This window comes from Leuresthes tenuis, unplaced genomic scaffold (assembly GCF_036924035.1).
Source record: "Leuresthes tenuis unplaced genomic scaffold, fLeuTen1.0.hap1 SCAF_8, whole genome shotgun sequence".
Lineage (NCBI taxonomy): Eukaryota > Metazoa > Chordata > Actinopteri > Atheriniformes > Atherinopsidae > Leuresthes > Leuresthes tenuis.
Genome location: NW_027325362.1, coordinates 9,745,719 through 9,762,530, shown reverse-complemented (window position 1 = coordinate 9,762,530; position 16,812 = coordinate 9,745,719). Strand labels below are relative to the sequence as shown.

General features: G+C 39.7%; 1 protein-coding gene across 4 annotated transcripts in view; it reads left to right on the top strand.

The window, feature by feature from the left end:
- The window catches only part of phactr2 (phosphatase and actin regulator 2), a 42,893-nt gene extending 27,954 nt beyond the window's left edge, over positions 1 to 14,939 (top strand). For 3 of the 4 annotated variants that reach the window (XM_072390768.1, XM_072390770.1, XM_072390769.1), the window contains exons 4-13: positions 366 to 509; positions 2,603 to 2,848; positions 5,610 to 6,132; positions 6,359 to 6,531; positions 6,993 to 7,149; positions 7,360 to 7,415; positions 7,922 to 7,983; positions 8,279 to 8,416; positions 10,294 to 10,370; positions 11,684 to 14,939. In XM_072390768.1, coding sequence (XP_072246869.1) covers positions 366 to 509; positions 2,603 to 2,848; positions 5,610 to 6,132; positions 6,359 to 6,531; positions 6,993 to 7,149; positions 7,360 to 7,415; positions 7,922 to 7,983; positions 8,279 to 8,416; positions 10,294 to 10,370; positions 11,684 to 11,699 — 1,592 coding nt within the window. In that variant the 3' untranslated portion in view covers positions 11,700 to 14,939. The remainder of the gene's footprint in view (positions 1 to 365; positions 510 to 2,602; positions 2,849 to 5,609; positions 6,133 to 6,358; positions 6,532 to 6,992; positions 7,150 to 7,359; positions 7,416 to 7,921; positions 7,984 to 8,278; positions 8,417 to 10,293; positions 10,371 to 11,683) is intronic. The other variant, XM_072390771.1, reaches the window with a different exon arrangement.
- Positions 14,940 to 16,812: the final 1,873 nt, after the last annotated feature.

Below are 16,812 nucleotides of genomic sequence, written 5' to 3'. Positions count from 1 at the left end.
GATCCAGTAAAAGATGCACAGAGGCCTATATTTCATTGATCCGATAGCATATTTATCTACATTATTAAAAAAGTCTGTTGTCTCTGGGTCAATATTATTGTAATTATGTCTATTTGATAAAACAGGTTTATCTGTTTCCCTTTTTACTAGAACACCCTCATTTTTGTTTGTTTTTTATTACGATTGTTGCCTATTGTTGTTCTAAAGGATTCCTATGTTTTACGAAATTTGAAAACTGAACTGAACTTTATATTTTTCAGCATGCTTTAGATTTCAGAACTTTGTCAAACGCTGCTCCCACTGCCTTATGCTACATCATCGCATATGAAACATTTAAAGCAGCATGAATTTCTTTTCTCACCCAGATGAACCGATCAGTAGTGAAAATCTGAACGGCCATGCAACGTCCAGCTTGACACCAGAGGAGGTCAAAGTGGACATTGAGTCTCCAGAAACACTGCAGGAGGAACAAGCCTCCGGGCCAGTCAGCACTGAACAGAAAACAACAGGTACCGTTTGGATCTGTTGCTGTGATTCTTTTGTCAAACTGTGACCTGTAATTCATATGTGATGGCTAAAGTCTGATTTTTTTTTTTTTACTGTTTGAGGTTTGAGACCTGTGTCTTTCACTCGGATACGGTGAGGATTAGCTTAATTTAGGAGTTGTTTTGTACCCGAATGTAAATAGGACACCATTTCTCAGACAGAAGAACAATTTTATGCCCTAAAAAGTTAAAATAAGGTGAGATGATAACCAGGCAATACAAAAGTAAAAACCCTACCAAGCTTCTTTTCTTGTTCAACGGGTTTAACAAAATTATTACACTTACAGTTCGGGAAAACAGCCATTTTTCATCTTTAGTTTAGGACAAGATATACACATGAAATGTTTGGAGTTGACTGAGAGTGTTAAAACTGTATGGGAACTCTTACTGTGTGGTGTAAAGAATTGTTGATATATAAGACTCAACAACGTGAGACCTTAAAAGTGGACAAATTGATCATTTGGAGCTTTCTTAAAATGAGCAAATGTACTGCCAAGCTTAGCAACACCAAAGGACCATGAAGCCCATAAATCAAGAAAAGAACCAAACAACTCTTTCTTTTTGGGAAGAAATCCTACTTCACTACTTCCAGCCAAATCTAGAACCCTCTCAAGGAGATGACAAGGTACATTGGTGTAAATACTTCAAGAAGTCCTCATGAACATGAAAGCTGAGGGTTTGACTTTGTTTAAAAAAGCCTCCAAGATGGCCTAGCAAGATGGAAAAGAGAGATAGAAAGAGCAGTATCATGGCCTGAAGCATAAGGAAATATCTGTCAAACCTGGTGGAAGCAGGGTCGTGGCTTTGGCATGTCAGTGTGCCAATGAAACCGGCTCAGTGGTGTTTACGTATACCACATGACAACTGATAGATGGATAGAGCTGAAGTCTGCTCAGATTTAATCAAGTGCTGCAAAACTTAAAGGATTTACAGTTAAATGGATTCATTCCCTAATATGCTCCAAAAACAGATTAAGATGCAAAGAAATGTAATATTTTTAAAGCGGCTTCATCCCATCTTTGGTATGCTTTTCTCTCTCTGGAAACCAAACCTATTATGTTAAGGCAGTGGTATTGTTAAAGCCCTTCTTGATTGGTCCATTTCAAACTTATCGTCCTGGTGTACAAAAGTTGTTTGCCCTCTAAATACTGAAGGACTAGACTGTCTGTTCAATATGCAAGAAAGAGGATGGCTTTTGTTGAACAAATGTTGTAATTTATCAGTTTATAGGTTTTATTACCTGATGACTTTCTTATTTGTAGATTAGGCAGTCTTTGCTGATGTTAGTTATAGAATCATTTCCTGTCTGGTTTGTTAGTCAGTAAATTGTTAGTCAATAAATCCTCCATCTTTCATATGAACAGCTTAAACCCAGTGTTCTTTACAAATCTTGGACTTTTACAGCACTTTAGCCGCTCAATTTGTATACACCATAACTTTATGTTTCAGCTTTTTTTAGATACTTTCTTCAAGGCCATACAATACATTTGTGTTCTGCAGTAGTTTTCTGGCTGACATTGAACTCTCTTAGGGATCTATGAGCTAGTCTAATGTGTTCAAATAGATATTCCCATTATATCAGCTTGCAGAGGGTCTGAATCTGAACAATCTGAACAGAGCAGCAGCTCCTTCTCCTAATGCTTCCCATTCCCTCAGGAGACAGGTCGCTTCTCTTCTGTCTGATGCTGCTTAAGTGTTGCGCTGTTTTCATCTCAACCCTGTTAGCATCGAACTTCAAGCAATTTGTTTGTCAATAGTCAGAAAGGCAAAGCTAGCAAACTGTGCGAATACAGCAACACACACACCATAACTTTGGAGGTTGGGGATGTTAATGGGCACACATCATCTATCAAAGCATGTTGAAAGGCAGAACACAAGACACTTATCACCTGTGTCTAACGCCTCCCTTATCTTTCATGACCTCATGTGTCTGCTTGTCTCCACCGTCCATTTGTGCAACTGTTTGTACAGATGAGCATTTCTTATCTTACTTTTAGACTCAATTTTAAGGCTGCAAATACCACACTTTTCCTTCCTGCTTGCTGTGATCTGTTCAGAGAGACCTGATGCTAAACCAACTGCCCGGGCAAACCAGGTGCGACCTCGGGACATTCAAGCTAAAAAGCAACAAAGCTCCCCTCTGCCCACCTCTACCAAAACTGCTGGTGGCACCACCACCACAACAAGGCACAAAGATGGTGCCTCGGGAGCTAAAAAGACAGCTAAAACCACAGTCAAGGCTGGCCCGTCCACACAGGCTAAAACTAACCCACGGCACGCTAACACCACTAGTCGAGGGACTGGTAAGTTCAGACAGCTTGGACTGAAGCCTGTTAGCCTGTCGATGTTTTTGCCTGCCTCCCTGCATGGAAAATGCACTTTATTGCTGTTTGCAGGGAAGTAGGGCTCATTTAAAAGCCATCTTCACCTGTAAACCATGGCTGCATACACACACTCGTGTTCTTGACATGCAGGTAAAGTGAAGTGGCAACAAAAGAGTATCTCCCTTTTTAGTGATAGTATTCTTTCAGACGTGATGTGCTGTGGCTGTAGAAGGGCTTGAATTATTATTTCTGAGAAAGCAGAAGTGAAGCTTCTTTTGTCTCTGGAAACGTTTCTGTAGAACAAGAAGTGTGTGAAGGGGTGGGGGTGGGGCTGGGGAGGGTCATGAGTGTGCGTAAGATCCATGTTGCATGGCTTCCATAAAATGAGCTTTGATATGTCTGTGATGGCATGAAGTTTGGGAATGCTCATCATCTTTTCATCCAGTATGTGTTTAACATGAGTCACACAGCTCCGAATACTGCATGCAGTGTTTTTAGTCTTTTCTGAAGAACTCTGGGTTTTTGTGTGGTTCACCAAAGAAGCGGTACAAAAGTTGTTTGCTTGGTGTTTGAATAACATTTTTAATTCTTTTTTCGTACAGGCTGACTTTGCACAAAGATACTACACACACTTGGGAAGCTGCTTCCTCCAGGGTTGCCTTAGGCATTCTGTATTTCTGAGTTTTCTGAGGATGAATTCAGAAGTTGCTCATTTCACACCTAAAATATTGTGCCTGCCAGCATGTGCTAACAGAGCAGTCAATGTTTCAGTCCAAATACGATGTGATGTGCATATGAACTGTTTGCTTTTTTAACCAACGGAGGGAAAAAACAGAAAACTTTTGCTGGACAGAAAAACAAACTGAGCAATGAAAAGATCCATAAATGAATCATTAGTGATAATAAGTGGAGTGAAAAAATGAACTATCATATTGGATTGTATTCTGTAATATTTTCAGTCCAACTGAAATAAAGCACCACATTTTCTTTATTCCTATTGAATAACAAGAAGGTAAAAATGTAAATTTTGTATGCTTTAGTTTTATGGTGGCATCCTCTAGTTTTCATGCAGACAATTACGTTGCCTCATTCAAACTGTACCTGGTTTGAGTAGCAACATCAGCATTCAGTCTTATGTACATGTAAACGGGCTAACATCCAGAGAGCAGCAACACGTCATACAAGGACTTTGGATAACAGCCCATATAAAAGAGGTCACGTTATATCTCTGGGTTTTCCTTTTACGTCAATGTGTCCTATACTGTAGACTCTACAGTGTAGAGTCTGTGATTATATAAACATTCTGTTAAACTGCAGTGCCCAAAGTCCAAGCCAAATAAAGTTATTCTGCTCCACAGAAAACTGCTGCTGAACTTCCTGAATGGGCTCAATTTTATATTTACTCATTTACTGACCTCTTAAACATGCATACAGTGTTGCTAAGTGTTTAGTTTGATATACCTATAAACAAAGAATATCAGCTGACCCATCAGAGCTGACGGGGCCTATTTGGAGAGAGATGCTAAAATGAAGCTTTTGAAGCTGAAGATGACAAGTGATTAGCAGCTCAGTGGTGAAGAACATGCCTTCAAAGGCTTTCTTTCTGGTTGCTGCCACATCACAGATAGTAGTGCCGGAGTGGTGTGGCACTTCATTCCTGTGTGTTTTCTTTAGGTTTTTACTGTAACCTATATGACCGACTTTTTACAGATATTTCTTGTGATGGTATGTTTTGGTGCTGTGCTGGTGGTTGAGTTGTTTTGTACAGCTGCTTGACAGATGGTTCACCTGACACTAGGAAATCTCTCAATCTGAAGTGAGAGATAAAAAAGGACCCTATAAAAGCAGTTCTATAAACTACAATTGGCTGCAGTTCCTGCAATGTGGACACAAAAAAGCAGGGGAACGTCCTTCAATAGTTATAACAGCCATAAAAAGGTTCTGAAAGGACCTATAGATGTTTGATTAATTGAGTGTGTGTACATGGTGATCTGTCTGTTGTCTCGGTCTGAGATGATTTGCAGCCTGCATGCATCTGTACCCACTTCAAGCATTTTATAAAGAATGAATGCTAACATGCTGCTGTGAGGAAGAAAGTTTTTCCACATTTTAAGTAAGTTTTAAAGCTATTCTATCCTGCTAATGAGCATAATGCGTTCCCCTCAAAAGTCATTTTTATATAACATACAAGCATGAAAAAGTCTGCCTGGTAAGCAAGCAACCAAACATCTGGGACAAAAAAGTCTACCCTATTTCAGATGCATTTGTATACCAGTGCTTAAGGTTGTTTAACTTATTAAGGTTGTGTAACTTATTAGCTGTACAGCTAATAGTCTTTAAAACCGCTGCGAAGAACACAATTTTTGGTGACAGAATGTTGTCTTGAATGCATGTTTTTTTTCTTTTTAAATTTTTGTGCCTTTTTCCATGTCTCTGCTAAGAAAATCTGCCAAGCTGCTGTCAATCAAACACACACGAGCATGCGTCTTCAGCTGAATGACGTCCTCAGAGGCCTTTTTATTTTGCATTGCAGTATATTGGCTGTACTTTGACTGAAACAAGATACCTAGATATATGACTCCAGTTGGGCTGTAAGACTGTAATCTGTATTGATAGAACCACAGTCACGTCTTTTAGGCATTTGAGAGTTTATCCATGCAACCTCCTCGTCTCAAGAAGACTCGGGAAGCTAGAGGTTTCTCCTTTTCCTAAACACATTTGCTTTTTCATATCTCCACAGCCAAATCCTCTCATCCCAAGAAGATGGGATGCACAACAAAAACCACCTCCACACCTCGTTCTCGTGTACCCAAGGATGCCAGCACTGCAGCACAGTCTGATGGGACAGATGCAAAGAGAAACCGGAAATCAGACACTTCAGCCGTACCTCAGAAAACCTCCACAGAGACTCCGAGACAGCCTGGGGAGTTAAAATCCTCCCCCCTTTCCTCAAACACCAAGCCTCTCCTATCTAAAACTTCAGGCAATGAGACAGAGGGAACCCAGGTAGCTTCACTGCCAGATGTAGAGCCTAAATCTGTTCCCAAAGACTCAACTTCAGGTGAGGAGACTCACAAAGCATCGTCTCCTGAAACCACAGTCCAGTCTTCCCATATCAACACAGCTACAGAGGAAACATCCTTCACAGAGGGAGAGACGAATAGCAGCTCACAGGGGGAGAAACAGGGAAGGACTGATGGGAAGGAAGGAGAAGATGAAAAGAAGAAGGAAGGAACAGAGCGTGGAGTAGAGAACACCCCGAGGTAACCCCGAGGTCTTGTTAGGATATGAAAGTCAATGAATCACATTCTTTCTCTCTTTCTGTATGTTGGCTTTAAGTGAAATTGCAGTAAAGTGTTATGGAAGTCTCACATGATGAGTTCTTATACCAGATGAAGGAGCATTTGTTGCCTAAAGCTTGAAAAACTTCAGTAGATTTTATTTTGTCAAAGGATTGTGCTCATACTGTCCTGTTGTTGACACCTGCAGGTCAGCAGAGGGCGAAGCAGAAAAGCGGGGCCTCAGTGTGAAAACGGAACACGCCGAGGTGACAGTTATCCCTGATATGCCGAGAGACAGCCAGACCAGTGACTCTGATTCAGACGGACCAATCCTGTACCGGGATGAGGATGAAGAGGAGGAAGAAGATGAATATACAAGCAGTACGGCTGTAATTTTCTTTCTAACATCTTGCTGAACAGTTGAGATCCACAAGGAAAATCCAAAAGTCAGTGAGAGAAAAATGCACCAACGTTATTGAATAGAATAGTCTAGATTATTAATATTAATAAGCCGTAGAATGCCTGTATTGTTTTCTCTCACTGTCCATAGTGTTGTGGTGTCGGCCATAGTTTAGTTGATGAATCGATAATGTTCACACTGGAACAAGGGCGGAGGTCCAGTTAAATGGTGCAGTCAGCATAACCATACTGACTGACATCAAGATTTGCAGGTTGTGTGAGTGATTTCATTTAGAAGATGCAATTTAGATTGTAATTGGTCTCAAATACTGGCCTCAAACTGGGATTCCTTATTGTTTACATTATTTGTCAATGAAGTTTTTTGTTTGTTTCACAGCCTTAAGAATCCTCCCTCTACTTGTCCCTGTTTAACTCTGTTTTAGGCTCTTTAGCCATCAAGATCCGCCGGCGAGACACGTTGAACATTAAGCTTGGCAACCGACCCAGCAAGAGAGAGCTGGAGGAGAAAAACATTCTGCCACGGAGCTCCGAGACAGAGAGACATGAGCTCCGCCAGCAGATAGGCAGCAAACTAGTCAGGTGCAAATACACACTCGCACACACACACACACACACATAAATACACAAAGATGCTGTGAAAATGAGTGTAGGTCGGCATCAGAAATCTTGCGTAGCTGTGGGGCAATAAACAGATTATTATGTGTTTTTTAATTATTATGAACAAAAGTAATAAAAAAACAAATCCTAAATGTTGATGTGATAACTTATGTTGATCCTCTGTTGTTTTAGACGCCTGAGCCAAAGACCCACCACGGAGGAGCTGGAGCAGAGAAACATCCTCAAACGTAAGTTTCTGAAGTGCATTTTCAAACCAAGGAGTGATGTGGTAGAGCATTTTATTAAGGTTTTCCCTGCTATTTTAAGCCATTTTTACCCCAAAAAATTAAATGCCAGGTTAAATGTACAGAAACGGGAGTTCACCACATCTAAGTCGTATATCAGCGGACAAGACAATAATTTGCCAAAAAACATAGTTTTGAAGTCTTATTTGTAGCGTTATTTGAGGCTAGCAAGTGTTTTTGGTCTGTTTAGGGTGGGTCTAATCTGCAGGATATTGCGAAGGCTTTGGTACAGAGTGAATGAAATTATGAAGGGTGGGGAGCTGTCTCAGATGAGCACAGAATGAATGTTGGCAGAGCAATTATGTCTTGTAATTTCACTTAACAATCTTGTTCTGAGTAATGATGGATACACTGAATCTTTGAAAAAAAGATGGCTTGAAAATGAATCAGAAGCTTGTTGACTTGAAATCGTAGATGTCAGCTGACTGATGCGAATTCTCTGCATGCAGAAAAGAATGAAGCTGAAGAGCACGAGGCCAAGCAAGAGATTAAAAGGAGACTGTCCAGAAAGGTACTGTAAACACCAACCACACAAACTCACATAAGGGAGATCAGAAGAGTCTATATTTAGCTGCTTATGTTTTGCTCCACCTTATGAGTCATGGAAGGAGGCAGGAAAGGTTTCATGTGGAGGGATTAGCCCATCTAGTGGAGACAGGTGGAAGCGAGACGTGTCTTCTGTGATGAGAAGTTGGATGTTTTAATCTGAGTTTTTATACGATACAAAACTAAAAAGCAATCATGAAGATCACTTTGAAGGTTTTGTGTTTAAAGACAAATTCTTTCCCCTGGCTGGTTGCGTGTAGCTGAGTGTGAGGCCGACAGTCGCCGAGCTCATCGCTCGGAGGATCCTGCGTTTTAACGAGTATGTGGAGGTAACGGATGCCAAGGAGTATGACCGTCGGGCAGACAAACCCTGGACACGCCTTACTCCTGCTGACAAGGTACAGCTGTTTATACTCTAGTCTTTATACTAGCCTTTGAGTTTGTGCTTTTACAAATTGAGACGATTAAAAGATTAAAAAACAAAAATCATTGCATGGTTAATAGTATATAGAGACCCTAACATAGAACATGGTCACCGTAAGAGAACATTTAATTGTTCTGTTATTAACCTGCTTCTGTTTAGGAACATGACTGCCGGAATTTGACCCCACAACAATATGACCTAAGCCAGGCTCTGATTATGCCTGGCTCACACTTTCAGTTCATCCCAAAGGTGCTGAATAGGATTTAGGTCAGGGATCTGTGCAGGTTCTTTAAACTCTCCCGTACCAAACACAGAAATCCATTATGTCTGTGACCTCACTTTGTTTTTCTGTTAAAAGTGGGTAAAAGGCTCAGTACAAGGTTATGTCACACTCTTTTATCTAGATTATCAATGTACAGTGTATTATTAATGTTTCCTCATATGTGGAACTGAACTATGAGTAAGAAACTCAGACAACTATGTCTGTGTTTGATGTATTTGTTCAGACAGTTCAGTGTCTGTCTCATGCCTGTCCTCTGCTGGCGATTGCTCAGAACTGCACAGCACTGAGGAATTAATCCCAAAGTGCCACTAATCAGAACGTTTAGCTGAATGGAAGTGGGAAGGTGAAACACAAAGATAGCAACTCGGAGACTGAAAAGTGGCCAATGTTGTGGTGCTCCGGGTTAAGTGACACATACAGTATATACACGTTCTGCTGCTCTCCAGTTACATGGCACGATTTCATCGACTCAAATCACAGGTTGCATTGCCAGGTACCACTCAGTACCTAGAGTAAGTTTTCCCTCTTACCTGTATTCAGATGTGATGCAGTGGCTGAATTTGATGACAAATTCTGCATTAAATCTGTATGTTTTTTTTAGTTTTCAGCAGGAATGATTCCTGTGACAGCAATTGCTGAAAATATTTTACTATCAGATGTTTAAAAACCAAGTAATCTAACAACAGGATGAGCAGTTCTTAGTTGTAAACTGCTTGCCTTGCTTTACAGTTTATAGAAAGTATTTGCTTTGTGCTGTTAACTTGTGTTAAGTTTCCTCCTCACAGTAGGTTTATAAATGCTGTCTGTATAGAAACAAGTAGTGTCAGCATCAACTTTAGTGAGATGTAACCACATTTAATTACAACTTCTTACCATCATTGTAACAATGAGCAGTGTTGATGTACCCAAGATTACCATCTTGTACTGAGATGATATGCAGAAATGATATGTGGGAAATCTTCTCAAATTTAGAAAGAAGAACCAACATGTCAGAGCTTCTTTATACTCTTTTAAAAAGATTTTATCTCAAGGCCAGAATCTTTCAATTTCAGTTCCCTTTCATTTAAATGCTGTCAAGTGTGTCGTCTGATGCAGAGGGAATTTCTTCACCAGTCAAATTAAATGAAACACAGTGGAATACATAGATATTCAGGGAACAAATATGATTTAATGAAAGGGTTGCTAGAATTACAACAGTTCCATCTACTGTTATCATTAGATTTGATTTGATAATAAACACAATTGGAACATCAAACCTCAAAGGAGCAGGAGACAACCGTAGCCCATCCATGTCCATTTTTAAAATCCAGCACTATGTGTGGATTTGTAAAAAAAATTGACATAAATAGCAGAGAAAGTCCAAATGAGAGCCTTCAATTGCCTTCAGTTTATTAGTGGAACAGCCTTGAGCCTTTTGAAAGTGACGGGGAGGTAAGCAGAATGGACGGTGTCACTGCAGCTGAGTCCTGTTGGTGTCTGTCTTTGGTGGGGGACTCGGGTGCCCTTCCAGGCCTGAAAATGTTATCACCACTTCATGTGTTTGTGTGTTTTGTTCTGCGCCCCCTCAGGCTGCTATCCGTAAGGAACTGAATGAGTTTAAGAGCCGAGAGATGGAGGTTCACGAAGACAGCAAACAGTTCACCAGGTACTCACACAGTCGATGGGTTCCACCATTTAACCCAACCCTGAAGCTTCATTATTCATTTATCACAGTAAATCTTGCTGTTTATAAACTCTCACTGATCAATATATATTTATCATTCCGGTCTCCTTGAGCTTTGCTCATTATTTCATTAAAGCCATGAAGTACACCTGGGTTGACTTCAGTTCATCAGCCTCAGGCACAGACTGCCAATCAAGTTCAGGTTTTTTCTATTAAATGTTATTAGACCTGTGGGGCTGTGTATGAGTCCAAAAGAAAGAAGAAATGTACCTTTGGACAAAACTCTCATTTCCTAAACCATTACTGTAAATGGTTCTCTATTATCACTTGTAATCTGGCTGTACCTTGGCAAGAAAATTTAAATATAAGTAACCCCCAAAAGCATTTCTTCATTCGTTGTTAGTATTCATTTCATGAACTTAGAAAAAGAAGCCGCAGCTGTGGTATCGTTTGCTGAAGTTTGGCCACCCTGTTATTTGTTTTCGAGTTGTATCCACCTGTAAGGAAGGTCAAGAATTATCATTAGAAATAATTGGCTGATGACAGTTTTAAAGCCTAGCACCATAAAATCTCAGGCTCTTCAAACATTAACACCCCCGGGCTCCTCTAAGCACTGAGTTGGATCTGAAAGTGAAGATAATGGACGTCTGCAAAGCAAAGGAAGGCTATAAAAACGCATCAAAGCGTTTCCAGATTTCTGAAATGTCATTGAGAAATGGTACTTAAAGAGAGCTGTGAAAGCGAAGAAAAGATCTAAGAGCTATAAAATGTTCAGATAAAGCTGCTGAGCAGAAAGGTGAAGCAGCCATTTGCCCGTGCAACATTGATACAGGAAACATGGACGAGTCATCAGGAGAAAACCTGAACTATGATCCTGTTGCAAAATCATTTTCCTTATAAGAGCAGATTTTGGAGATAACCCATTCGTTCAGCTAACAGCTTCTAGGTCTGCATGCGCTGCTCTTTTTGCATATGAACACAGATTTTAATGAGTAAGAGTTTTTAAAGCTTTTAAATTCACATCACCTGATCTTGTTTTAAGGATTGTGAGTGACATCTTTTAGCCTTTTAGAGACCAGTTCGTCTTCTTCTTACCTAGCAAATGCATTTTTTTGGCCTGTACCAGTTTGAATCCTTGAAAAAATGGCCCAGCTAATGTTACTGTTGTAATCCTGACAGCAGCTGTAAAATGTTTCAGGAGGCGACTACATTTCAAGCTCTGAAAAATAGTTTTTAAATGTGTATTTTTCCGTTGTTTTCTGTATGTGTCTCGAACTCTGTGTTTGTGTTTTCAGGTTCCATCGGCCGTAATTGATCAAATTGTCACCACAAGCTCCACAGTCAACTGCTCCCCGGCAGCCTCCCTGCCCTCCACAGCTTCATTTCCTTCACTGTGGAATCCGGTGGATATTTTTCATTAATGGCAACTTTGGCCTGTCTTAGCAAGGAAAGCTCAGATGTGAAGGATCATGATAAACATGGCTGCATTTGATTTAAATTGGGCCAGCTTCACAGCTTTGGTATTGTGCATCCTGGCCCGCTGTCAGAGGTTAGTGGGACATTTGGTGGAACTGAGCCACTGTCGCTGAGCTTTGCTTTAGCTGAGCTTTTCCTGCTACGGCACTTCAAAATGTAATCTGTGGAGAAGTTCTGCTGCTCCCGATGATGCGTATTTATGTCTGTAATGACAGCTACAGGTGTGTCTTAAGGCCTTGGCCATTTCAAGGCACCAATGAAACATTTGCACATATCTGTCATGGCAACAGTGGTGTGTATAGCTTGCTGGTTAGAATCTATTATTTATTGTTGACTTTCAGAAGCAGTTGGTATTTTTGTTGTTGTGTTTTGGTCTCTTTCAGGCTTTGTGATGAGAACACACAGGGAGGATGAATAAGCAATGCTACCTTTGTAGTGATGTCATGAGGCTCAAGTGTACAATGGAGTTTGTGTACCTGCCAAGTATGCCTTGTCACAACCCAACTAATGGCCATATATGGGCATCCTCCTAAAACAGGAAACGGGGACGATTGGTTGATTTCATGATGTCATAGATCAGTTTGTTCTGCTCTGATGTGCCTCCCAGAGTTGAATTATAGAAACTGCAGTTAATTTTTTACATATGCTTAAATTATATTGCCACCAGAGGGCATTATATCATAACAGTTACAGATTGGGATGAAGATGTTTTTGGAACTTGCAAGCGTACAACAGATAGAGCAGAGGGAGCGATGGGCACCTGAGGCTTAGTGCAATGGAAGCCACGCCCCTTCCTGCTGTACATGATGGATACATGTACCCATCACATATCTTGTGTTCTTACATTCAAACCTCTGTTCACAAAGTGCTGGACTTGGCGGATGGAGGATCTACGTTTTAACTGCAGCTTTTAGTTTAAGACATTTGGCAGGGGCCTCTCACACAGAGTACTTGGTGCCAAAGAACAAACAGGAATTTAATTGTAGATTGCTTTGCTTAATTAAAAACGTATAGGTTTGATTTTGCTGGCAGTCACCATATAAAAGTTTTATGAGTGGAGAGAAGGCACTGATGCGTTTCACTTCTGCAGCAATCAGCTGGAAGGAAATGTGCTTTTGAAATGTCGGCAGGTCAGTTTAGATTTGAAGGACCGTGAAAAACGACAAATGTTTACCAAAGCGCTGTAATCTGCAGCCCATAATATTTACATTGGGACATGCTTCATGCCTTCTTTTACATCTCGCCCTAACATGCACCTTGATTCCAACCACTTCTGTGTTTATTCAGCTCAACAAATATGTACCTTGTTTACACTGGGAAAGACTCTTAAAAAGGCTGAACAGGTTTTTACTCTTCGGCAATAAATCATAGCAAACTGACACAAGAAACAAAAGTGACATTTAATGTGTGGAGTTTTATGATTTGATTATAATGTGGTTGAAATGTCCCCCTCATCAGTCATCTTTGATAGATTAATTTATATGTTTTCGACCTGTAAGTGCTCTATTGAGATTAAATACACAAAGTCGAGATGCATGTTAATGCAGTATGTAAAGAGGGTGAATTAAACGTGTCGTCTTTCTGTGTGAAGGCAGGAATATTTGTCAAAGCTTTGCTAATTTTTTGTTCCCAGACCAACTTGACCTGAGAGCAGATGTCTGCTGATTAGTAATTGACAGTTAGAGCTTTCCCACTGTGTGTTCCTTATTATAGAGCCCCAAGCTCAGCGACATTCATCCTCCTTACAAACAGTAACCGAAAAGACAGATATTCTTTCTGCTTCTGAATGTGCAGGGGTTGTAAAACAAAATGATGTACAGCGATGGAAATTAACTAACAGTATTCATTCCTGTCTTTGTTGTTATATATTGATTATTTTGTACAGAATGTATATCAAGCATGTGCATACGATGAAATTAATTTTACTGCAAATATGATACAATACATTGATGTGAATGTTTTAAGCTCTTATTGTAGTTGTCTTATTTGCAATTCAAATACTGATGAAGGAATGAGCAGAACAGCTATGATACAAATGTAAAGCATCATTTTGAGCGCAGTCTTTACTGTACCTGTTCCCCCACGTAGACCAGACCAGATGCGTAACAAATAGAAACAACCCGTCTGTTTTCTATTCTGTTTACAAGCTGTTGCTAATCCCATGTTAACCTTCCTGTTCGACTGAATTCTTCAGACGTCCACAGATCTCACACGTCGGATTTGAAACGTTTAGATAATTACCTTCAGTTTAATATATTTGGTCCAAATTCTAACGTAATTAGTTTCTGTTCCAAATCAATCCAGCTACATCACGAGGAAAATATGAGAGCGATATCATGCACGCTGGCTTAGAGTAGCCCGTGTACAAGTTAACATGTAGCACGCCAACAGGAATACAATCATAATATTACAATGGTCTTGCTGTTTGTAAAGTGTTTGTCTCGCAACAACCAAGAATACACGAGTTTGCTGTTTGCATCTCTTTAAAAAAAAAAAAAAAGACCAAAACATTGCTTCAGAAAAAGCCCAACTGTTTATCGCACAGAATTTAGCATTAAGAAGTGCGATAATCTCTGAATACTATTAACCAGAGGAGTGAAGTGATGCATTTAAAAGAAGGTTTTTCACTCCTGTACTCACAACGGCTGTTCTTGCTGTGAACCGCTCGGTTGCGTGACATTTTCTAATGGAATTTGTGTCAAATTGAAACGCTTAGAAACAGCCTGCACATGATTTCAAACTGGAACAGTGAAATATCACAGTTGCACTCAGGTTAGTCCGTGTCATTGGTCTTTCAGTACGTGGATGCGTCGGAGTGGAAGGTACTTTTTTTTTTTTTTTTAAATGAATACTCTGAAATTGTCCTTACATTTGCCTATAATCACATTCTGTCTTACATGTCTGTAAATAATAAATATGGAGATAGAAAGAAAATGTTTCTTAATTAGAAACTTCACTCATGATCAGTCCGTTAGTGATAGTTCTGTAAATAACATTTATGGCTGAAGTCTGTTTCATCTCATCTGTATGGGAAATGTAAAATAAACACAATAAATCTTCGGAGTCGGACCCAAAGGAGCCATTTCCCTGTATAATTGCTAAACTGCAAGAATATCAGATATTAAGATTGATTCCAGAAGTATTTCTCCAGCATCCCCCTTAAAACATAAACATCCAATGTTGTCAGCCTCCACCAGCTTATAAAAATGTTGAGATAGTCTGCTTTGAAACGGTGCTTGAGGCTTCCTTCATTACTTACTTCCCAGGAGCAAAAGCCATAGCCTCAGATTAGAGATGATCGGACTGTTTTTCATTTTGAACGTATGATCTTACCACAGTAATTTTCTGGAGATTGATGTGCCATAAACCCTCCGGCTGTAACTGTAGTGACAGTCAGAGAAAGTTTTAAGCTCAGCCACAAAGACCCAGAACTGGATATTTCCCTTGGGTTTCAAACCCCTTCACATACCTTGACATAATTAATCTTTAAAGTTATATCATGATGTTAAATAGTATATGAAATACCTACTGATGCAGCCTATTGTGTATAGTGTTTTTGTAGATAAACAGCAATGGAATGTTATGTCAATCTTTTTTTTCCTGCCATGTTTTCAGTATTCAGTATGTTTGCAGTATTATTGACATTTCTAAAAGCGTATCTGCACATCGTGGAGGGACTGTTAAAGTAGGAGGCAGAGACCTTGAAGGCCACATTTTGTATTTTGCTATTCATGAGAAAAACAAATGGAGGGAGGAAATCATTTAGTGGGTTCATGTTTAAGTATATTACATGATCCTTTGTAGATTTCCAGTTCAGTTTTCCTAGTTAACTTTTAATATAAGTATAAAACTAGTAAAAAGTATAGGTTGAAGGCAAAATTACAAGATGAGTCTGCGCTAGAATTTTACTTAAAGATGAATGATTCACAATCCTCTGAAGTTTTCTCTGGCGCCACCCTGGGGTCTGCATTTGCTTTTTTCATTAAAGTACCAAACTTTATTAAGCACTTTCACATCCATCAACTCGACTTGGATTTCTTTCTAGCCACAGGTGATGCATTGATCCGCGAGTCAAATCTTTCCTGTTACTATCATCAAGTTGTGGCCATAAAGTCTCCCTCGCCAAAAAAAATATAACTTATTTCCTCCCACTGTGATAAACATCTTCAACGATCTCCCCCTACCACTGCAAGTACAAGGCTGATTTGCATATAAACGGTATTTGAATTCTTCTTATTGCATTAGTTTTGTTAGCTCTTTTTATATAAACTGTGATAGTAAATTTTATGTACAGGCACCTTTATTTTGATATTTTGAGCTGCAATTAAAAGCAACATTGAGGGTTGAAGCCAATGAATGTTTTTAAGGACAAACATAACTGTCTGCATATGGTTTTGGTTTTATTTGTAGAGCTTTGCTTACTGTAAGACCGTTTTGTATCAAGACTGACAAAGTTTTATTGAGTCTCGTGCTGCTATGGCTCGTCTGTAGACAAAGGTCAAAGCAACAGGCACGTCACAAGATGAAAATCCTAAATTTAATCATCTAAATTTGTGACGCTGTCTGGGGCCTAACTTTGGTCACTTGTTATGGAGCGAAGGAAATATTGCCATTTTTCAGGTTGGGATTCTTTCCTCTCTTGCAGCCCAATACGACTTGGAGCTACCATGGGGTCAAATTTTCAGCTAGTCAGATGTTTCAGTTGGTGAGTGTCGACTGATATTCAACCATTTCATGATATAGTTAAGTCCCTATTCATGTAACTCAGACAACATTCTCCAGAGCAAACTCAGGAAGAAAGGTAACACTTCATAGTGTGAAAATCACATCATGTATTGATCATTAAAAAGAATTTATATCTGCTGACGCACAGAACATTCATTACAGCAGCAGTCTGTGTGCTTATGAAATATCTGGTTATCACCAATCAAGACGGAAGAGTTAAACC